At 45.2% G+C, this 23,747-nt stretch overlaps 1 protein-coding gene across 4 annotated transcripts in view; it reads left to right on the plus strand.

The window, feature by feature from the left end:
* The window catches only part of Epb41l4a (erythrocyte membrane protein band 4.1 like 4A), a 194,316-nt gene that overhangs the window by 67,606 nt on the left and 102,963 nt on the right, over window positions 1-23,747 (plus strand). For all 4 annotated transcript variants that reach the window (XM_021641450.2, XM_021641448.2, XM_060377495.1 and 1 more), the window contains one exon: window positions 18,883-18,987. In XM_021641450.2, the coding sequence (XP_021497125.2) occupies window positions 18,883-18,987 (105 nt within the window). The remainder of the gene's footprint in view (window positions 1-18,882; window positions 18,988-23,747) is intronic.

Genomic DNA, 23,747 nt, shown 5'->3' on the forward strand with positions numbered 1-23,747 from the left:
CTCTGTCTTTGAAAGTGTCAGAGTCTGCCAAGATCGTTTCACCTCCATCTTCTCCTAGACTTTACAGCATCTTTTTAAAGGACTGAATTTGTCTGAATTTTCTAAACAAAAAAAGGCAATGAGCCAGAAGCAAAGTAAATTTATAGTGGAGATATGATGTGATGCAGCCTATTATCGACAGGGGAGATGTGAAGGGTAGACTGTCTAGGCAACCCCAGTGCCACTTGGGGTCCAGCTCGCCCTCCTGTCTTTCCTTTCTCCTCTTCATTATTTATGGTAATTTGCTCAATGTTTGCTGTCTAGCAGGCATTTGAATTTATAGCTGACATTTGTGGTTTTGCAGTCTTATCACAAGAGAAACAAACGTCTTGCTGTTTGTTTGAAATTACTGTATTAGAATCAGTGCTAAAAGGTATTTTGTAGAACTAGTGGATTTAGACATGAGGCATTTCTCGTTTTTGAAAGCTCTGACTAGGCAGCATTTTCAGTTTGTTTTTTAATTATCCTGGTGGGAAGCATGGTTCTTCTGAGTGCTAACGTATTTGGGAAAGAGTGAGGTCAGAAGCCCCGGGCTTGCTTTTGCACAGTGGCTACTGCTGCCTTGTCCCATCCAGTTCTAAGACTTAAATGATGTGGAAGCTGCAGTGACGTCTCGTGCTGGGTCATGGAGTGACCCTGTCCGTGACACAGTCAGAGCTCTGTCTTTGGAGAGTTTACCTGAATGTCATGTCATAGACATGTAAGCACCCTTGGGAGTTTGGCTGAGTTTGGGGAGTGGGGATGGAAGCGAAGGAGAGCTGGTAAGTTAAGGAGAGCTCAGTGGTTATAGCACGAGCTGTCACACATTACAGCCCTTCTGGACGCTCCTAAGTAGATGGAGGAGCCACGCCGGGTTAAGATCTCGCCTGCAAGGTATCACGGAGTAAGAAAGCTGCAGACTGTAGAACGTTTTTGCTCTAACAGTATTCTTTCCTCTCTCTGTGCCTTTTCAGAAATTTGAGATGAAAACAAGTACTCTGATTTATTTTGTTTTCCAGCGTGGGTTTATGACTTTTCCACGAAGCTGGGAGGCTCTGTTTGAAGGAGCTTCAGAAAGGAGTTGTGTGTTATGATTGCACACGCCTCTTGAAAGTCCCTTGATAGGCCTGTGCTGAGTCTCCCCCCCCCCCCCGCCCCGGGTGTAAGGTTGGGTATGATAGTCAGAGGCTGATCAAATGACCAGAAGATGATAGTGTTGGCAGAGGAACAAACTATTCATTCTACCACTATCCCACTAGTAGGATAGCATTCTACTCTTCAAAGCTCCTTCAGGCCACAGCACAGAAGACCCTTTACGTAACCCAGTCATCCCATGTCACACAGGTGGGCTGGAACTTCTGCGGTAGTTCAGTATCGGCCGTGATGCTAGTTTAACAGTTATCTTTGCTATTTTTGTTTTTTATTAGTGTGGAGATCAAACCCAGGTCTCCAAGCACGCTCGCTTGGACACTCTCTTACTGATGTTCTTCAAAGCCCTTTTTACTGGCTGAAAAGTACATTCTGAGTCTTCCTTTGGTTGCTGTATAGTAGAGCCAGGGCAGAAAGGCGCCCCAAATCAGGAAGTTGAAGCAGAGGTTAGATATTGCAAACATCAGTCAAATAGCTGAGCAGGGCCAGCAAGATGGTGCGTGTCGGGTGAAGGTGCTTTCTGCGCACACTGGGTGTACCGGTTACTTCTCGTGATAAAACACCCTGACCAGAAGTGACTTATGGAGGAAAGCTTGTTTTGGCTATGGTTCCAGAGGGAGAATCCATAGTGCTGGATGAGGTGAGGCAGCGTGAGGCTGGAGCAGGAAGCTGGCCAGCCGCACCTCATATGACACGCAGAAAACAGAGTGAAGACAAGCCTATAAACACGGTTCCCTCCAGGAAGGCTCCGCCTCCTCAGGTTCTGTGCTCGCCCTTGTGAGCCTGTGGGGAGTATTCCGTATTTAAACCACCCTCTCTGGTAACTCAGGTTCGTCCTTGGAACCCACATAAAGGCAGAAGGAGAGAACCTGCTCCACACAGTTGGCTCAGACACCTACAGTCTCTGACCTCCACGTGCCCACTACAGCACACGCTTCCTCCTCAGCACTCAACGAGGATAAATTAAATTTAAAAGTAGCTGAACGGTAGCCACGGTGATCTGTGCTGTAATGTAGGAGAAAGATTTTGCCAATAACATAGAGGATAACACAGTCAAGCAGCTGTGGGTTTTGTTTGTTTTATTTTGTTTTGTTTTTTTGAGACAGGATTTCTCTGTGTAGCCTTGGCTTTCCTGAACTCACTTTATACACTACGCTAGCTTTGAACTCACAGAGATCCCTCAGCCTCTACCTCCCTGAGTGCTGAGATTACAGGCATGTGCCACTCCCTCCACCCAGCTTTTTTTGTTGTTGTTTGTTTTGTCTTTTTTTTTTTTTTACCTCAGAGATCATGTTTTTGCTTCTTTTTAACTCCTCTGCAGAAATGAAGTTTAGAATATGAAATGACACAAGGAATGCATCTTTGTATAAATTACCCAGTCATTGTGTTACTGCAGGCAAAGTGGGAAGAAATGCTGGGGGGTGGGGAGAGCAAAGCTTTTTGGAATTGTTTCCTCGTGGGCTTTTCCTGTCCAATCCATTTCTGACCACCCAGTGCCCTTTGGCCTTCCCTCTGGGAGAGGGTCCATGCCCGTCTTGTCAGTTACAGTTCTTGTAGTCAGGTTATCTTTCTTGTGGCCCAGACCTTTTGAACTGTCTGTCCCCTGAACACCTTAATATAAGCCTAGCTTTATAGTACTGAGTCTCCTCCGCATCTATCCTGATTTTAAGCAGGACCACAGAGACCCAGGATGCTCTCCTCCCTGAGGTCCCTGAGACCTTTCCTGAAACTGGAGGCCAGTGGGACTGCAGGTGCCACTTCAGATGTCTTCACTGAGTGAGTGAGTAAGCAAGCAAGTGAGCAAGCGAGCGAGCAAGTGAGTGAGTGAGGTGCCAGGGTGCCTCACATTGCTGGAAGAGGGAGAATGGAGTATCCCCCAATCTTCCTGCCACCTTGTGGACCACTGAATGAAACTGTACTTCTGTTTATGGTGTGTGTGTGTGTGTGTGTGTGTGTGTGTGTGTGTGTGTGTTTTGTGTGCATTGTTAAGAATATTCTGGCAATGTAACCCAGGACCTTATGCCTTGTGCATGCTAGATAGAAGGCCTGTCTTAAATGCATTAGTGAAGATAAAGATTAAAAAGCAACAAGCACTGCGCACAGCCCTCTTTTTCAGCCTTACCGCCTCCGGGCCCTTCTTTTGTGAGATCACCTTCCTGCTCAGGATGTGTAAGGAGATGCCCAGCAGGGAAACCTATGCTTAGAATCATGTATGAATCAATCCCTTTCTTCCCCACTGCTGCAGTTTTAATGCATTAACCTTTTTGTAGAAGAGATAGTTATTGAAATGACTTGAGCAGAATGTTTTCTTCGGTCACGCTGGCGTGATAAATGTTAGGGGGGAGTTAAAATGTGCCATATATCTAGAATTTCAGTGGGATCTTGTGTTATGGTGTGGAATAGAATATAGATGATTCATTTTGGGGCTTCACAGCTTTCTCTTCTTATTTTTTCCCATACAGCCTTCTCCCTCAACTGATCCCTTAAGGAAGGACAAAAGGACCGGGGATAGACACATCAGAGCGCAAGTTGCAGGCTGTCCAGAGTGAGGGAGCCCTGGAATTTTTGAGGAGCCAATTAAGAAATGATGAAAGATTTTATTTAGCTTTCTCTTGAAGTAATTTCGGTCTTACAGAAGGTCTGAAGGAATAATGTACAGAAACTGTATGGACCATTCTCCGTGGGTATGATTCTTAGCGGTTGGCCGTGTAAGCTTTATCAGGGCTTTCTTCCCAGCTAAAGCATGTGTGGGTTGCAAACGTGACAACGTCGCCTCTGAGTGCTTCATGGCGTGCCGTCCACAGACAAGTAGACTGTGCCTACTATGCAGTCACGGCACAGCTATCAGTGTCAGGAGACTAGACACAACAACATCTGCTCCACAGACCCCCGCTGTGTCAGTCTTGTCCTTTGGGCCAGAGGAGGATAGGCGAGGCTAGTCTGCTTCACGTCTGTATGTTTCTGAGGCCTCTTCAGGCCAGTGGCTTGGTCCCTTTATGACCATGCTCTCTGCAAGAGGTTGGGTGTATTATATTGTGGTGTACTTGGGGGCTGGGCGTGTCTGGCGCTACCTGCTTACTACATTCTTGTGCTTTCTTCCCTACCATGGTTTTCACTTGTTGAGCATCAAGGGGAAGACAAAGAGCTGCTAGTATTTGGTGTGAGGTTTGGCTGTCCTTTGTAGAGAATCTGTTAGGCAGAGAACACCTAGGGCTGTGCAGTAGTCCAGTGGTCTACAGTTGTGTAGCTGTATAACAACCCCCAAAGTGTGTGGGTGGACCCTAGTCGTTACCTTTCCTGGTTGGTAAGGAACCAACCATCCATTTCCAGCCTGGATGGTGTTCTTCAGCCTGGGAGCCCCAGGTGTCTTCATCCACATGCCCAGGGCTTGTGAAGGAGACCGACTGCTCTGTTCCCTTAGCCCAGCAGCAAGGGAGAACTTCTTTTACGGTAGCTCGGGGCTCTGCATCATCAGCAGGGAGAGCCCACCAGCTAGAAGAGAGGCAGCACCATTTGTGGGGAAACTCACGTGTGATAGTAGCTGCAGCCCAGCCCAGGGGAGAAGGGGAGATGAGACAATCGGATTCCTCCTCAGGGTGGCCAGAATCGATGTGTTTGCAGCCGTCTCTGCTACACTACTGCCTGAAAGAATTATGATTAGAAGATGAATGGATTTAAAAAAAAAAAACTTTCTTAAGGCTTCTATACAAAATTAGAATGTGATTCTTGTGCATTCTCTTGGGCTCTTTTCCTTCTGTTGGTTTGTTCTGTTCAGTTTAGACGTGATGTACTTGGGTTCATCTTGTTATGTTATATTTTATTTTGTCATTATCTCGTAGAAACCTGTTCTTTTCTAATGAGAGACATAAAGGGAGTGGATCCAGATGGGAGGAGGGGTAGGGGTAGGGGTGAGGGTTGGGTTGGTGGGGGAGCTGTGGACACACCGTAATTAGGATATATTATGTGAGAAAAAAATTTACTTTAAATAAGAGGAAAAAAGATAAAAAATAAAATGGGGTGCTGTTATGAATTTATCATTGTTGGCATCAGCAACAATACATTTTGAGATTATAAGATGTCTTTTTAAAATCCAAACTAGAGTTTGTTCAAATAACCACATATAATTTTGCTTTGTGTACGTGTTTATGAGAGAGACAAGATCTCAAGCTGTAGCTATGGTGGTCCAGAATTTACTGGGTAGCCTAATATAGCCTCAAACTCATGTCAGTTTTCCGGGCATCAGGCATCTAGATGCTGAGATTACAGGGGTGAACCATCGTGCCTGGCCTCAAATAACAATTTTAAACAGGATGTATTTATTAAGTATAGCCTGTTGGCTTATTACGTGGGTTTCTGAGGCTTGTGGGAAGCTTTAAAACGTTAAAGCCAGGTTATCAAATGAATTTTCAAAGATTTCAATGGAAACAGAACCTATTTTCTTAAAAAAAAAAAAAAAGGCAGCATATGTGGTAGCCAATACTTGTAGGCTCGGCACCTGTAAGTTCTAGGTCACAGGGAGACATGACCCTGTCTCAGATAAACAAAAGGCTCTATTATGACAATGTCTTTTTGTTGTTGTCTCTAACCTGTAAAGAATAAAATGGACCACATAAGGTTTCTGCAACATTTTATATCTCTCAGTGTTCAGAAGCTTTTGTAATTTTAAAGCCAAGTGCTAAAATCTTTTGGGGTGCCATAAAATCAGCTTTATAGAAGAGTTAACAAAGTTAAATCACCAAGTACCGACTACTCACCTTCCCTTAATGCTGCTCTTATAGAGTTAAACTGTATTTGCTGTACCAAGGACGTTAACAGGTACCGTTTTAGTAACTAATCTGTGCAATCACACTGCATAGATTACTTCTGGACTTTAACACACCTCTTTCCAGTCCAGTGGCTGTTCTGGAATTCGCTCCGTAGACCAGGCTGGCCGCAAACTCACAGAGATCCTTCTGTCTCTGCCTCCCAAATGCTGGGATTAAAATCTTACACCCCCACTGCTGGCTCCAATACCCTTTCTTATTCTGAAATTTTATCTAGGGTGGTTAAGCCAATTTAGAAAGATTAGTTTTTGAGATCCTGGACTTTATGAATTGGACACATTCTGAGGACAGCCAATGTGGTTGAAAATTCACCTTGTGAAAAAAAAAAAAAAAAACGAAAGAAAGAAAATTCGCCTTTCGTTCATGCGTTGGTATTTTAGTCCAAACATGATGAAACTAGCATGTGCCTTAAATTGGTCACGGAACTGGCTTCCCTGTGGTAGTTATGATTTCTGCTGTCAACGCCTGGTGCTATCTGTCAATGAGACTCTGAGCAGCCTCATGCATGGTTCCTCTGTGTTCCTCTGCGTTTCCTTTCACTACGGACATGAATTTTAGAGGCTCCCGTCGTAACAGGATCTGTCAGACATTGGGAAAGGAAAATCCTGGTTTCAGTGGCAATCACCCTGCATAGATTATGTTCTTAGACTGCTAGCTCATTGCCCTGTGTGTGGCCTGTGGGCAGCTCGCCCTTGTGGCCTCATTTCCTCACATACTGAATGAGGAAGGGCTGGCACACAAGGCTTTCCAGAAATAAAGGATCAATAACATTGCCTGCCTACACAGAGATACACTCATCACCAAGAATATAATTTGTATATATTTAGTGTAATGGGGAGATTCCTAAGCTGTTTAGTTCAGAGTTGCCACACTATTTAAAATTACTGAGCCCTAAAAGGACTTTTGCTTATATAGGTTATTACATATATATTTTTATTACTGTTATAAATTAAAACTGAGAAATTAAACTAGTTCAAGAGGCAGTAATAGAATCTGTGTGTGTGTGTGTGTGATGAAGACCAATGGGAAGATTAGAGCACTGCTAAGGCGGGGGGAAGGGAGGACATCGGGAGCATATACAAACAAAACAATGACTTGTATCTATGGAGATGTCACAGTAAATGTCACTTCACCTACGCTAGCCCAATACTGAATTGTGAGAAACCTAGCTCATTAAATAATACATGCAGCCGGGCGTGGTGACATATGCTTGTCACATCCCAGCACTTGGAGGTAGGAGTTCAAGACCATCCCCTGCTATATAGCAACATCATGGCCAACCTGGGCCAGCCTGGGCCAGCCTGGGTGAGACCCCTTTTCAAAACAACAACACATATAATTGTACAACTTTCGTGTCGACAAAATTGTCTCCATAAAGTAGGTTTTTTTTTTTTTCCCAAAGTGAAACAATGTTCGCTTTGTACTTTTTCAGATTTCTTTTCTATCTGACTTAGTAGTAGATGGCTGGACTCTCCTACTGTTTGATGTGGTGACCTCAGGAGCCATGTCAGTGTTTCTAAAAGAAAGAGTGTGAAATGACGGCTAACAAACTGACAGTAATTTAGGTGCTATTCTCTTTTTGTTTATCAGTTTGAGACAGGGTCTCTCTCTGTAGCCCAGATGACCCTCCCTGAACTTGGAGCATTTCTCCTGCCTCTGCCTTCCAAGTGCTGGGGGGAGGGTACAGCCCACACCGAGTGCGTCTCTGGTTTCGTGGGAGCTTCCTCATCCGCCTCTTAAGAATAGCTGGTGTCACAGGATGAGTTGGGGCTGTAAGTCAGATATATCTGCATAGAAATCCTTTCCCATGCTTTTCTGTGTGGCGGTAAACCATGCTTCCCTTCCAATTCTGTAAAGGAGGAGCAAAATGCTCACTTCTCGTAGCTTTTGTGAAGCTTTGGAAAGCATCTAGGATTCTTTCTTAAATATAGAGAGCCAGAATGACTTTCTCTTGTTTGTTCTGTCTTTCGTTTTGTTGTAATTTGAACTATGAGAGAAAGGATGAGTTAGGTGGGGAAACGTTCTAAAGAATAGAACCGGGCCGGGAGGAAAATAAATCAAGTCGGTTGTCTATAAAGGTGGCAACCTCTGCTCACCTCCAGTCACTCAGTGTAGGCCCATGCCATTTCCTCCTGTCAAGAGAACGAGTCTGTTTTTGTTCTTTTCCCTTCTGGGCTGACCCTAGGGCCTGGGGTAACCAGCAGAGCACAGCAAGACTCATGCTGGGCAGCTTTGTCTGTGTTCTCTGAGCCCTGGCTTGCCTCAGAATGAGATCTCTTGCTGGAGAGACTTATAAGGTGAAGAGAGAGGATGAGCCAGCCCTACCCTTCCACCTACGTCAGGTGACTTGTCAGTGAGTGAGATCACACCAGGTTCTTTATCGCAGTGAACACCAGCTGTCCTGAGCTCAGGCCAAACGTAAACCACAAGCCAATGACAGCTGTTGAACGCTGCTGTTTTGAGATTGGTGCATACCAATAAATAGCTAAAGCTCCAAAGATCCAGAAGTTTAGCCCGAGCTTATCAGTATACACAAATTGTATATGGAAAAAAAAATAGCAGCTTGAAAAAAAACACATTTTTTTTTCCTATGATAAGGGAGTTTCTTAGTAAATGAAAGTGAGGATGGCACTTAGTTAAAAGCCACCAAGAGTTGCTTATTTTGCTTCCTAAGCACAAGAGTTACCTATTGATGTCTGAGAAGTATTTCCTCTGAGTACCTACTTACTGGGCCTAGCTAAAATACTTAATGTGATTCACATTTTCCAAGAGAACTCCATTTGTTCAAAATAGTGAATAAAGACAGAGTAGATTTTTACAGGCTTAGCAGTTAAGACTTCTTCAGAAGGTTTATTTCCCTTTGGGAAGGAGCAGGCTGTCTTGTTGATTGCAATAGTTATCATTCTGTGTGGCTGGCCAAAACCTGCCTTTCTGGTTTGTAACGTCGAATTAATCTGCAAAGGTGTTATTACTCATTTGAAGGATCCTTTGTTCTGGCTAACAGGCCCACTGGTGATATTGCCAAACCAGCTTGTCCTCACTGGGAGTTGATCCCTAACCCTACATCCAAGTCTCTGGAAACTGTTGTTTCCAGAAAGTTGATGGTATGAAAACAGCCCGTCTCTATTTGTCAAATTATGTGTCACAACATTCACAATCCATAAATGCCACAGGCGTCGCTCTCATTTTAAAGGCAAATGAGTGTGCTGGCACATTTAGGGTTTTTATGAGTTATGAAAGGGATGGTGCTTTCCTTATTTAGTTAACTGTCTTATGCCTACTCTTTTCTGTTTTCTTAATGATGGAAAACAGAATTCTTGTTAGCTGTAGTTTACTGTATAGAAAAAATATATATCTCTACATATATAGTTTAATTTCAGGATCTTCTATTTTTTAGTATAATTTTAAACATAACATACTGATTTCTTATTGTACTTTAGAATATATATTTAGCCTCTTGGAATTATATATCAGTGAAACAAAGGGGAATTTTTTTCATTAAAAATGAACTGAATCGATTTTGCTTGTCTGATGTAGTAGGGTGATGACCTGTTTCCTCTTATCACCCTTTGTCTGATTGGCCAGGAAAAATGGAAGCTTCCTAAGTTATGGGAGGAAAGGTCTGATGTTTTTATTGTATCTCTGTTCTTCAGTTGTTCATCAGCTCTCAGTGAACTTTCAAGGTGTCTTACTGGGTATAAATCATTCGGCTATTCACAAATGAAGTGGATTGTATAATAGGTAGCACCTGCTTTCAAATCGTCTGAACTTCATTGTCTCTCAGGTTTTTGGATAAGGCCAAGTGTAGACTGTTTGTCTACACGTGAGCAGAAAAGAAAAAAGCAGAAAAGGTCAAATAAATTCAGAGACAGGCAAAACCAAGAAACTTTGTAGGTCTGGTGGATAGAGGTATAAGTCGGCTGAGCTCTTAAAGTGACAGAGCATTCTTAGCATGGAGGGATGTGTCCATGGCCATCAGGCCAGACCACGGGGGAATGCCCATAAAGCGGGAAGAGTTCCATTCCTGGTGTTTGAATTCTTATCCAATACTGTTGCTAGTCTCACTAGCAGAGGTCGATTATAGAGACAAAGTTTTGTTTATCTGTTTAGAACCTTCTTAGGCGTGTTGCTAAGTGCCGTGGTTGAGAGTATGTCTTCGGTGGCTTCTGGATTCCTCTTAAAAACGGAAGGAAAGCTGTGGTCACATCCATGCCTGTTCATCTGCCAGGTGCCGAAAGAAGTGAAGGATCAAGCTTTTCTTAAATTTCAAATGACAGTAGCAGTCTTGTCTGGAGGCCTGGGGGACCTTGGTGTCCACGGTGGGGACTAATTTAGATTGTTTTGCCTGGCTGCTGGAAGGGCACAAGAAGAATTCAGAGTAAGATGCCCTGAAGTAACCTTAAAGGAGAATAAAGCGACACATTTCTTTCTTTCATACCCAGATGCACAACGGGGCAGCCTCAGTGAGCAAAGCAGGGTAATGACTCGCCTCTACTGCTGTGCCTTTGTTTGGTTTAATTAATTAATTAATTAACTTTACATTCCAGTTAGAACTTCCTCTCCCTCCTCACCCCCAGCAGTCCCTCCCCTCCTTTCCCTTCCCTCTATGCGCCCCCACTCTTTCTTCTCAGAGAAGGGGAGACCTCCCGTGGGTATACACCCACCTTGTCGTATCAGATAGGACTGGGAACATTTTCCTCTACTGAGGCCACCCAGGCCACCCAGTTGGGCGAAAGGGAACCAAAGGCAGGCGACAGTCAGAGACAGCCCTGCTCCTGTGGTTAGAGGTCTCACATGAGGACCAGGCTGTACATCTGTTGTCCTTTTGGTTTTTAAAGATATTTTACGCAAGCAATATGTGAAAATTGGGTATCTCCCTGTCTTCCTTCAGAGGCCGATTTAAGAAGATTTTTTTTTTTAAAGTCACTCCTTATCTTTAGTGTCTCTAGGGTTTTGATACCAGACCTAGGGTTTTGATACCAGCACCTTCTCTCACTGTAGATCTTTGTACCGTGAAACTTCCTCTCCTCTGGTGCCTATTAATTTACTTTTCCCCTATCTTTTAGAGAGTAATAATTTGGGACTGGGGTATAAGCTTGGGTTTGAGCCACAGTACCACATTAAAAACAAAAACAAACACAAACAAAAACAAAAACTCCTGGGTGTGACAGCACAGGCCTGTAATCCCAGCAGTGGGCAGGATGGAGGGAGTGTGGGGGAATCGGAATTTTTAAGTCATTTTCAGCTAACATATCAAGTTCGAGGCTAGCCTGGGCTATGTGAGGCTGAGGAAGACAGTCATGGTGGGGGAACAGGAAGAAGAGAACCCTAGGTAGGCTTGCTGCCTCTGAGCTGTATCCCCCAGCCCCTGTGTTTTATTCTCCTTACTGGAAGATGGTTTCTTAGGATGATATAAGAAAGGAGGATGGAATGCATGATTCTCATGCTGACCTGGCTGTGTTCTCTGGGCCTGGTGTAGACACACCCCTTCTGTATAGAACAATACAGGGAGGGAGTCAGGGGTCGTCATGTTCTTTCTGAGGCCAGAATGGGATTTATTGCCCAATACTGGACTCTCTTCTTGTGGTTTCTCTGTGGAGGATAACAAAATGTGTTGAAGGAAAATAATCCTAAATATTTTTCAGAAGCAGATTTTCTGTAAATGCAGAATTCACAGAGGGTTAACAGCCTACATTCTGGCAGTTTGGGAATGATAGTTCTTTAAAAAAATGCTGTCTCTCTCCTATTCAAGAAAATTTAATAATCTCCACATTGAGGAGGCCCCCCAGCTCTCCTTTTCTTGGGGCAGGGTCTCATTTTGTATCTCAGGCTGCCCTCAAACCCATGGCAGTCTGCCTGTCTAAGCCTCCTAGTGACAACTGCAGGCGAACCCCCGTATCAGGCCTTGAGGCTGTTTTCTAAGCTTGCTTTTGCATATGCCCTGCACGACTAAGCCGGTTAGGTCATGCTATGTTCCGTAAGTAGATTATATGTATGAAAGAATTCCTAGCGCTTCTAGAGGATGTGGGAATAGGAAAGTAGTTTTCATAGAGAAAGCTTGACTTACATATTTTTTTAAAAAAAAGTCTCTAGCATTTCCTGCATAATTATTTCCATTTTTGTTCATGAATTGCTTCTTGTTGGCTTGCTCGGAGATACAATATTAGGAGCTGTGTGGCTGTGCATTCGCTTATTCATCCGATTCTCTATCCCTGTACATAAGAAGAGACTCTAAAACAATCTAAAGAGAAGGGGAGGAAAGGATGGGAGATGAGACTTACACTCCAGCTCTCCATAAACATTTTGAAATAGCAGAAAAGATGTTTAGACATATTCCATATTCCTTGGGAAGGTAAGAGAATATAGTTTCATTTGGCCAGAGATTATTTATTTATAATTCCTGAAAAAAAAAAAAAACTACCAGGAAACAATGGAAGGTGCAGATCATTGCCTGAATCGTAGGCAGGAGGCAGTGATGGATCAGAGAGTCTAGGCTTCGTTGCTGTGGATGTATGAGGCCAGGTAAAGCCCGGGCCTCTCGTCAGGTTAATGTTGTGGAGCCTACGAGATATATGGTACTTTTCCAGTCCTTTTCATAGCTTATGCCGGAATCATCTTTAAAAACCCTACTGGACTACTTCACATTTCTAGAATAAGTTGTATTTATGATGGCACTTTTTATACTCTCACTTGGGTTTTACTTGAAGCACCGCCATGGCTCTTGGGCCAAGCATCACTGCCTCCACAGGGCAAGAGAAAGGCAGGTGCTATACTGCTTGGCCATTCCTGGCTACCCCCGAAATAATGGGAACACTGGCTTAGGAGTCAGTCATCAATATTTTCTTGTTGCAGCCGGGTCTACAACTAGATGCCTCTACTGTTGGACGCCTCTGACTGAGTAATCCTGAGCCCTTGCTGTGTCATTGAATCACTCATCTGGAGGACAAAGCCCTTGGCTTAAAACTAGGTCATGCATCCGTGGCTGGGTTTAAATTGCTGTGTGTGTGTGTGGGGGAAGGGTTGGTTCCAGCCTCCACAGATGGATATTCTCTCCTGATAGAGAGTGTGGGTGTTCATATTATATACCCAGGAGAGAAAACTAAAATGGAAAAAGTCTGTATTAAGAGCATGTAACTCATAGATTAAAGATCAAAAGTTACATAGTCACCTCAGATTCCTAAGGAAGATGTGATGGATTTATCAGTTCTTGGTTGAAAATCAAATCAAAACAAAGCAAAACAAAAAAAAGCCAGAGAAAGCAGACAAAGAGAAACCTTCTGTTTGAAAGAGGGTATATTTCAGGGCTGTGTAGCATCCATCCTGTTTGGTGAGAGTTTAGAAGAGTTCTGGTGGCCCAGGAAGAGACGGACGTACAGCATATCCTGGGGTGTCACAGCAGCCAGAGACTGAGGTCCATGTCAGCACAGTAAGAAGAAAAGCGAGTAATCAGAGCCGTTCTGTAAAGGAAGAACCAGAATTCTTTTGTAAACTTGAAGCCATGGCTGGCCCCAAACACTCTTATGCCTTCCAGTGCTGTAGGTTAGGGTCCATGACCACCTAAAACTTTGGGGGGGGGGGGAGTTGAATGATCTTCTCATGGGGGTCAAATAGTAAATGTCCCGAATAGCAGCTAATTTACATCATGATTCATAACAGTAGCAAAATTACAGTTAAGAAGTAGCAACAAAAATAATTTCATGACTTGGGGCAACAACAGCATGAGGAACTGTGGGAAGTGTCGCAGCATGAGGAAGGCCGAGAACCACTGTCCTAACCCGAGTGCCGGCCTCTCCTCGGAAGACCCTGGGGGAAGAATCTGCTCCCAGTTTAATTTTGGCTGTTGGCAGAAGCACAGTTTTGTGAGTGTGGGGTAGTTCCCTCTCGGCTGCCAGCTGGGGGGCTGCCTCAGCTCATTGTGACAAAACACCCCAAAAGGCAACTCAAAATGGGAAGGTCATATTTCGGCTCATAGTTTCGGGAGAGATAGACTCCATCTCACCGGGGAGGCATGCGAGGGACAGCTGGTCACGTCATGCCCTTAGTGTCCCGCCCGGTTGGCCATCGAGGCCCAAGCTGGAGTTCTCCGGGAAGGATGGCTCAGTTGAGGTGCTGCCTCCGCCAGACTGGCCTGCATGCAGGTCTGTGGAGGCCTGGTTGATGATTGATGCAGGAGGACCCAGCCAACCGTGGCTGGTCCTGGGGTGTACAGAAGAGCACTGAGCAAGCCAGCCAGAAGCATTCCTCTGCTTGCTGGTCTCTGCTTCAGTTCCTGCCTCCAGGAGTTCATGCCTTGGCTTTCCTTAGTGATAGAGGGAGCATGCAGGCCAGTGAAGCCCTTTCCTCTCTATGTTGCTTTTGGTCAGTGTTTAGTCACAGAAATAGAAACAGAGAGAGGCATGCTGGTTCGTAACTTCTCTCCTTCTCTGGACCCAGGTCGTGACCGCATGAATTGTCCTTCCTCAGTTTAACTTCTCTGGCCGTGCACTCACAGACATGCCCAGGTGTTTCCACCATCCTTTTAAAGTCAGTCAGCACATGGCTTCTCAGTCAGTCTCTTCTGTCTTTCAAGTGACAAGGAGGCTTGGAGTCCTCAAGCATGCGCCTTCCCTTTCTGCTAGAGAAACGGCTTTGCATGTCGGGCACTGACTCACCAGTAGGCAGTTTCTCTTGTCTCCGTGTCACTGTACCACCTAACCCAGTGGCTGGGGTGACATCATGTTCTCAGGTTCCAGAGGTGATGACAGGACATGTTTGCTTGGGTAGAGGACTGGTGCCTGACACAAAACCTAAGTAAAATTTTATGACTCTCTGTGTGTGTGAAAACTGTCTTGAAGCATGTCTTAGTTACTATTGCTGTGATGAAACACCATGACCAAAAATAAGTTGGGGGAGGAAAGGGATTATTTGGCTTATGCTTACACCTCCATCAGTGAAGGGAGTCAGGACAGGAACTCAAACAGGGCAGGAAGATGGAGGCAGGAGCTGATGCAGAGGCCATGGAGGGGTGCTGCTTGCTGGCTTGCTCCCAGTGGTTTGCTTAACTTGCTTTCTTATAGAACCTTGGACTTCCAGCCCAAGGATGGCCCCACCCACAGTGAGGTGGGTCCTCCCCCATCAGTCACTAAATTAAGGAAACCCCTTACAGTTTTGCCTGCAGCCAGATCATCTGGAGGCATTTTCTCAGTTGAGATCTCCTCTTCTCAGACAACTGTGGCTTGTGTCAAGTTGACATAAAGGTAGCCAGTACGAAGCATGTAACAGGAAACCGCCTTGATTTTACCCAGTAAATACTGTGTCACCTCCACCGCGCTAATTTCCAATTCCTAACATTATTTATTTGTTTGGTGTTTGGAGACAAGATCTCCTCAAGGAGCCCTGGCTGGCCTGAAACTCACTTTGTAGATCAGGCTGGCTTTGAACTCGCAAACATCTGTCTGCCTCTACCTACAAGTGCTGGGAATAAAGGTGTGTGCCCACCGTGTGCAACCCCAGAATGTTTTTAAATTAAGTTTTCAAGGTGATTCTAAACTTCTCATAAAGAAAACTAAGGACTGTCAATGACAATTTTGAAAAATATTTTAGATATCAAGCAAAGTATATTACATTTATTAAAATATTAGAAGTATTATTCTTTGAATGTCTGTGGGAGAGAATTGGGACTTTGGGAGAGGATAAATGAACTTCAGATCCTAAAAGGAATCATGACTTTTGAGTAAACAATGGTACATTTTTTTTTGTCCATTTGGAAACAAAGTTAGGCCTTATTCCAAGCACAAAAAATAATTTCCAGATGGAGTGTAGAGTTAATACACTAAATAAGATTGTGTATTTATTTAAAGTCTTTAAAGTACTAAAGGTTCAGCTCATACACCAAGTTAAGGGGTACTTAGCCTCATGCTAGAATATGCAATTGGCTGGTAAGTGCATGCAAATAAGCTTCTTTTTAATAGAGTCAAGGAAACAGAAACAAAAACAGTTCCCCTTTGCCATGTAACCCCTGTTCCCCTCCCCATATCAACCCAAGCTTTGGCAAGGATGAGGGAGCATGCATTTTCACTGAATGAATTATAATGGTCTTCTTGGCAGTACCCACTCTAGTTTTAAGTATGATATTCTTCCATTGAATAATTTCATTTCCAGATGCTTATTGCAGAGAAATACATAGGGAGATGAGCACTAAGAGGCATCTGCTAGACATGCTGTTGTTGTTATAGCCGAAGCTGCTCAGCAATGTAGAGGTCCATCGTGGAGGGGTTCTTTGCTTTAAATAAACAGTTTAACTTGAAGGGGAGGGGGGAACAATTTAGTTGAAGCAGTGTAATTTAGAGATTTGGGGGATTTGTAAGAAGGACTGTCTTTTCCAAGTGTGTCATTTTATTACTTCTTACCATAATCTATTTTCTAAAAGCGGCAATTGAACCAGAGCCCTAGGAAACAGGAATGAACTGGGGATTTCTTTCACTGCCCAATTACACCTGCCCATGACGAGGCCATAGAAAGAGAAGATCTGACTGATCCTGCTCTCATGCTATCCAGACAGATCATTGTCAAGACCAGCGTGGAACGCTGCTTGCTGGCTGCACATTTCTTGTTATTCGTAAATAACTATATAATATGTAACACAATAGGAAGCCTGAATCCAGGGCCTTGCTTACGCATTGCATGCGTGTTGGGAGGGAGAGAAGACAGAGTAGCTAGCATATTTATATAGGTGCCAGTGCTTAAAATGCAGCCCAAAGAAATGTTTTCTTCCTCTCTGTGCTCACGTGTAAGAGATCAAGTGAAATGTCCTCACAAGGGCTTTGCAACCTATATGTAGCAGCTTTAGTCCATGGATTTATGATTCGAGGATTAAAAAAAATAAAAATCTTTGGCTATTTAATTTTATGGATTTTCTGTTTTAGATGTTTGTGAGAGTAATGGTGTCTGTAGAAATCACTTTAAAAAACTTTCTGTTGGTTCTTTGTGAATATCACATCATACACCCCAATCCCACTCATCTCCCTGCCCCTCCATATCTGCCCTCTGCCCTTGCAACCTCTCCCCTTTTCAAAGAAAACAAAAAATAAAACCAACAAAAAGAAAGAAAAAAAAACCATAAAAGATCTTGCTGTGGAAGCTTCTGTGTGTCATGCTGTGTCCCACAATATTCCTTTTTACCCAGATAGCTTCACTTGCAAATGTTCCTTGCGTCTGGCTCCTGCTACACTGTCAATACTGGATCCTCACTGGGACTGCTCTTGGATATCCTGTTGTCCTGTGTCATGGAGATCTTGCAGCTTTGGATCTGCAGAACCAGCCCTTTCAGGCAGTCCAGTAGTTCATAGATGGGATAGATGTTGGGGTGAGCCAAGTCAAAGCCCTGGGTCTGAGCCTGGATGGTGACTCTGTTGTTCAACCTGTCATCTCTCCCCATTTGCCCCATAGAGGGGTGGGTCCAGCTTTTCTGCTTGTGGAGGCTACACTCCTGTACTCATACCATTGGAGTCAGCTCTCCTGCATTCATGCCGCCAGGGCTAGCTCTCCAGCCCTGCCCCGATAGTGGTGGGGCCAGCTCTCCCACTCTCACACCCACCTATTCTCACACCACCAGAGTCAGCTCTACTGTGCTGCCCAGGTGAGGTGCTGTGGGGAGATGGATGGAAAGGGAGAGGGGGAGATAGTGGCTCTCTCCCAAATTCTTCAGCCAGTGAGGGGTGGGGCCAGCTCTCCTGTGCTGCCGAGATGAGGGGCAGGGCCAGCTCTTCCACATTCATGCCCTCAGGGCAGGCTCACTCACTCCCATGCCACCAGGGCCAGCTCTACTATGCTGCCTAGGCAGGGTTTGGGGTGAGTGCTGGATCTGGTGAGATGCAGGACAACTCTGCACAGTCCTTGAACCTTGAGATGGCTCTAGGAGGCAGCCCAGACCAGGGATATCCCCATGGCCTTTGGTGGTAGCATGGGCCATGAACAGCAACACAGACCCCTGCTACTGTAGGACCACAAACTCAAACATGGCCCTCAGTGGCAGCATAGACACATGAGGCTGATGCTCACTATCTTTGTGTCTCCAGTTCTTCTTCTCTTCACAGTACACACATTCCCTTCTCTTTTTTTTCCCCATCTCTCTACCAGATACTTGCTTATCACAGTGATAAGCCTCTGGTATCTTTTGTGCATACACCGGCCTGGGCCTGTCTCTGGCTGTCTCCAGCCTGTCCACCACCACTTGGCAACTGGGCCTCTGGGTGTCTTTCATGTGTGCCACTATCACATGGTAAATCACTTTTCAAATGGAAGATGGATGGGAATTCTTAAGCTACCATTATGCTTAATGAATGTATTAAATGTTGTTTACATTGAGGGCTACCTTTATTTAGAGAAACATTTTGGTGCTGGAAAGATGAGTCAGAGGTTAGGAGCACTGGTTGGTCTCCCGGAGCACCCAGGTTCAACTCACAGCACTCATATGGTGGTTCACAACTATCTGTAATTGCAGTTCCAGGACATCCGATGCCCTCTCGTTGGCCCGATGCCCTCTCGTTGGCTTCTGTTGCCACTAGGCACACAGTACACAGGCAAACACACAGAGAAAGCACCTAAACACATAAAATTAAAAAAAATAAAGAAGCGCTTCATCCTGGAGATAATTGGCAGGCCCATCATGGAAGGGGCTTGTGTTAATTTAATGCTTCTAAGGTTTAAGGTGATTTTTCAGAGGCCATTTCTTTAACATGCTGTGATTTTAGCACACCTGTCTTTGTAACCGAGGGAAAGCCTGGAGAGAACTGCGTGGTCTAGCGCGAATTCTCCCCTGAGAGGGCAGCTCCTAAGAGATGAGGATGTGATTGTGTCCCGTGGAGAAAGATGCGACACCTTGTTAAAAAACAATCTGTGGCTTATTTTGCAGAAGTCGACAAAAGGTTCCGTTGTCCTTGACCATGTTTTCCGTCACATAAACCTCGTGGAGATAGATTATTTTGGGCTGCGATACTGTGACAGAAGCCATCAGACAGTGAGTACAAATGACTTCATGTTAAAATTGTCTGGTTATAAATCTCTGTCTCTGGCCTTTCTGGGTGTGATTCTTGGTGGTTAGGTTTTTTGGAGCTGAAAATGACTTTGGAAACTTCACTGTCATTTTCCCATGATCATTTCTTTTACTTTTTCCTTCTCACAAAAGTCTGTAGAGTTGCTGGATTCAGCACTTGTCTGTGTGAAATTCTTTTTGCAGGTGGCTCATGTGGCTTCCATTTTTGCCACCATCTTGCAGTGAGGGCTTTTCCTGTGTGCTGGTCCCTGTCTTGCTGGGAGGAAAGAGTCTCTGGAAGGGGCAGATAGCCTTATAAGAAAGGAGATGAGGGTTGGAGTGATGGTGCAGCAGTTAAGAGCACTGACTCTTCTTCCAGAGGACCCGGGTTCAATTCACAGCAGCCACATGGCAGCTCACAACTGTCTGTAACTCCAGGATCGAACACCCTCACACAGACATACACACAAGCAAGACACCAATGCACATAAAAATATGTTTAAAAAAAGAGAAAGGAAATGAGTAAAGAGAATATGTGTGTCTCCTGTCCCCTATCAAACTTTTAAGAATGGGCTGTTATAAAAGAAAATGGGTGTAGGTTTCCATTCTTCAGCATGGGACAGTAGGGACAGTAGAGACAGTCTATCATTTCCTTCTAGTGTCAGCTTGTCCACTGGTTAGCTCAGGAGACAAGCCTGTCTGCCCGGAAGGTGGAGCTGCTGTGAAGTTTGCCACACTGGGAAGACTTTGGAGGTAACGGACTTTGAAGGATGAAGGCTGTCTGTTTGTTTAGTCTAAGGAAGATTTGAACTTCAGATAGGTGAAACCTAAAATGCTCGGAGGCTTATCTTAGAACTCTCGGGACTGGCCCATTTATTTCTCGTCCTGTGCAGCTGTGTTGAAATGAGGAGTTCTTCCTCTCCCTTTAGGTGGGCTGGGCTCCCATGGTCATTTGGGGATTAATGGCCCTAGGGATTCCTCAGGCTGAGAAGAGGCAGGGAAGTGGGGTGCTGCCAGCCTATTCCATTTCACACAAGGATTCCACAGAATAGTGAACACTGGGGATTTCAGTCGATCTGCATAGAAAGAATGGCCTTCTCCAAGGCAAGTAGGTATTGGTGTTCGTTTTGACAGGGTACAGACATATTCAGAGATTCACTGAATTCTGTCCCGTATGGACCGCAGGTCACATAGTAGAACTGTAAACATGTACAGAATGCGTCAACGCGAGGCTTTGGAAGGGACCTCAGACCGCGTTCATACTGTACTAGCAGTACTTTCCTAGTAGAGACAAGTACCATTCCCTGACTGATGCCAGACCTTGCCTGGAAAGATCGACTGGCTTGCTAAAACCACACGGAGGTTTACCTGCTTGGAGGATGTCTCGATGACAGGTATCCCCATCTGTGAAAGGGGGAGGCTGGACACTAACGATGGAAACGGATGTTGGAGTGCCACGTTACCAGAAGCCAGGGAACGCAGGTGGCCTCTAGAAGCCGGAGAGGAGGGGAGGCAATGGCTGCCTCCCTAGAGAGCCGTTGGGAGGGATGCTAGCTGCCTGCATTTCCGTCTTATCCCAGTAAGATCCATTTTGGATGTATGGCCTCCAGAATTAGAAGGTAATACATTTCTATTGTTTTAAGCCATCAAGTCTGTGGCAGTTTGTTTCAGCAGCAGGAAACCAATCCCCGCGGATGTATGGGGGAGAATTTCATCCTTGCTCGCTCAGTGAAAACGTAAGGCTTTCTAGTGTGGGTTTTCACATCTGGCCGATGCCTGCAACACTAAGCCTTCTGGGAGGTGAGATCATGTACCCTCATGGCAGACGTTATAGCTGCATGTGTGTCACTGACGTGCGAGCGGCGTTGCTGCTTCAGAAGCGCGTGGTTCCTCGCCGCGGGAGAGGGATGGTGAGATCTGCTGGCAACAGGCACCGTGTTAGAACTGTAGCCCAGTCTTCCTCACTGTGAACATTAAGGATCTGAAGATATTCAGAGGACGGAAGGAACCAGGCTACTTCTGAGGAGTGTGATGAGGTGGAATGGCCGTCTGCTGCTGGAGTCACAGACATCTTTGAATCCCATATCTCTTCCCAGCAAACGGTTACGCTCCGTAGAGCACTTAACTCCTAATATCTGTATGAGTCTGTTTTGTTTTACTGTAACGAAACGCCTGAAGCTGGGTAATGAATAAAGAAAGGAGGTATGTTTAGCTTACAGTTCCGACCTTCTTTAAAGGCAAGATGCCTGATCTGTTGCCAGCAGATCTCACCCTCCCTCTCCCGCGGCGAGGAACCCACGCGCTTCTGAAGCAGCAACGGCGCTCGCACGTCAGCGACACACATGCAGGTATAACGTCTGCCATGAGGGTACATGATCTCACCTCCCAGAAGGCTTAGTGTTGCAGGCATTTGTTCATCTGGTGAGGACTGGGAGAGATCACATGGCAAGAGAAATGGGAGAGGCGAGGAGAGAGCATGATTGCTCATTTGTAACAGCCTTCTCCAAAGAGCTAACCAAGGTCCCAGGAGAGCTATAGCACTTCCTCCTGGGGCGGGGGCGGGGGGGGGCAGCTCCTTCGGTCATCTATTTCCCACTGTTAAAGGTTCTATGTCACCTCCAAATACTGTTGTACCAAGGAGCAAGCTTTCAATGCACGAGCACTTGGGTGGCAATTAATTGTGTTCAAACCAGAGTAGGCGCCTGCTCTGTATTGAAACTAAAGTGCCTTTGCCCTCACCTCTCAGGAGTGTCGTGGCACCAAAGCAGATTTTCACAAAAGGTCCCTGTAGATTAGGAGGCACAGAGCATGTAAATGGCTTTCCTGTGGGAATTAGTGCGAGAGAAAGCAACGCTCACTGTCTTCCATACAGCAGGAAGAAGGGTACAGTCTGAAGAGAAGAAGAGAGAAAAATCTAATAAGGTCCAAATTCTTAAACATCCTTGGGAAATTTTAAAAGATGCGCGTGATGTCACTGACTCGAGAGTAAGGATAGCCGTGGCATCCCAGCGCGTCTGCTGGCTCTCACAGTAGTAGCAATACCGTCAAAGCTGAGGCTCCTTTCCTGATTACTCTTTCAGAGGCAGAAGCCATAGCTTGTTGGACCTTTTCTTGTAGATGGAATTGACTGGCTCTGAGGATCATGCTTGTAGACCCACTGTCCTCTGAGTTGAAGTGAAGGGAGAAGGAAGATCAAGCACTAGGCAACAGTGACATGGGTGTCCTCTTCCTACGGTGGACTGGTCCTTGCCTTCACCAAAACAGTCGTAAAGAACTGTTCCTGCCCTGCTCCCGGACGCCACCGGTTCCTCTCCTGCCCCAGGGAAGAGGCCCAGTGCCCCCACCCTTTCTGTGGGAGCTCTGACTCCCTTCTCTGTTCCTTCTCTACCAGCAGGGTGGGTTATGCCCAAGCGTTAGAAGCAAATTCTGAGATCTCCTGTGTGTGTTCCTTATCATCTCATAGTCCGTCTTTTTCTTTTTCACATCTTTTGTGCTGCAGCTGCCGGGAGCCTTCTTAGCCCTTACAAAGAACCCCTTTCTGCTGCCCTGACAACAGTGACGTACTCTCTCTCTCTTTTTTTTTTTTTGAAATCTTATTTTGTTGCAGTAACAGCACAGCATCCTTGTTTTTCTCTTTCCAGATTTTATCCTGATTATTCTTTATGATCTCTCTTCCTCTGTCTATTCCAGGAAACATCGAGTTTGGCCTTTTGTTTGTTTTGCTATCATGTTTTACGTGTGGGCCTCATGTATATAACAGGCAAGCTCTCTACCACTGGATTGTATCTTAGCACAAATATTGCCCTTCATCAGGATTTTATCTTTGATGCCCTGAGTGCTGACTCTGCAGAGGCTCATGCCTGTAGTGCTCCCTCCAGATGTTCTGGGGTTGAAGGTGACCTTATCCCCTGAGCACGGGCAGGCGGGCTCTACTCTGCACTCTGCTTTGCATTCAGATTCTGCATTTTGCAATGTAGGTGAGATTTCACCTGCTGTATACTTTGATAAATACTTATAATGACTGATAAATGTTGCAAAGGAAAAAGATGGTCATACTTGTTACACATGGAATTTCCCATCCGGGGCATCTTTAGGAACATGATAGAGGAATAGAGGTTAACGATGAGGTAGGAAAATCTACTCAGTGAATTCTCTGACCATGTAATGATGGCATGTAAGCCATGTAGTGGCCTGGGGAGAGTGAGGACAGCAGATGGAGGGGGGCCTGGGAAGAAAAAAAAAACCATAGGAAGACTTTCCCTTTCAGGGAGCATCCTTCCACCTATGTAATGCTGAGGCTCTCATTTTCCTGAGGACAAATATGTGATCTTCTTGCACAGTGCCATCTACTCCATGGATAAATTATTGTGTAGAGACTGATGATCTCTGCTCCTAATTAGTGTCTCCAGCCCAGGTATCTCATGATATTATCCTGTGCAAAGACTGTAGACTCAAGGTTGAGGCCGGCTGGCTGCAGAGGGTATTCTGCTCCCCAGGAGAGCTGTGTGGTGCTGGGGGAGTCTCCCTAACTTCTGCTTCATTGTCTCCTGTTATACAGTGATAGTAGCAGCTCCGCAGGACGGCAGTGAGCACAGAAAACACCTCTATAAATGCCAAGGCTGTTGGTTAAATTGTGCATATGTCAGCCCTTCTTATTCATTGCTTGGTGGGCTTTAGGTACCGCAAATGAGCCTTCAAAGCTAAAAACTTCTCCTCTTCCCCTTGAGGTGTTCTCTGCTCTTTCA

This window comes from Meriones unguiculatus, chromosome 2 (assembly GCF_030254825.1).
Source record: "Meriones unguiculatus strain TT.TT164.6M chromosome 2, Bangor_MerUng_6.1, whole genome shotgun sequence".
In the NCBI taxonomy this organism is placed as follows: Eukaryota; Metazoa; Chordata; class Mammalia; order Rodentia; family Muridae; genus Meriones; species Meriones unguiculatus.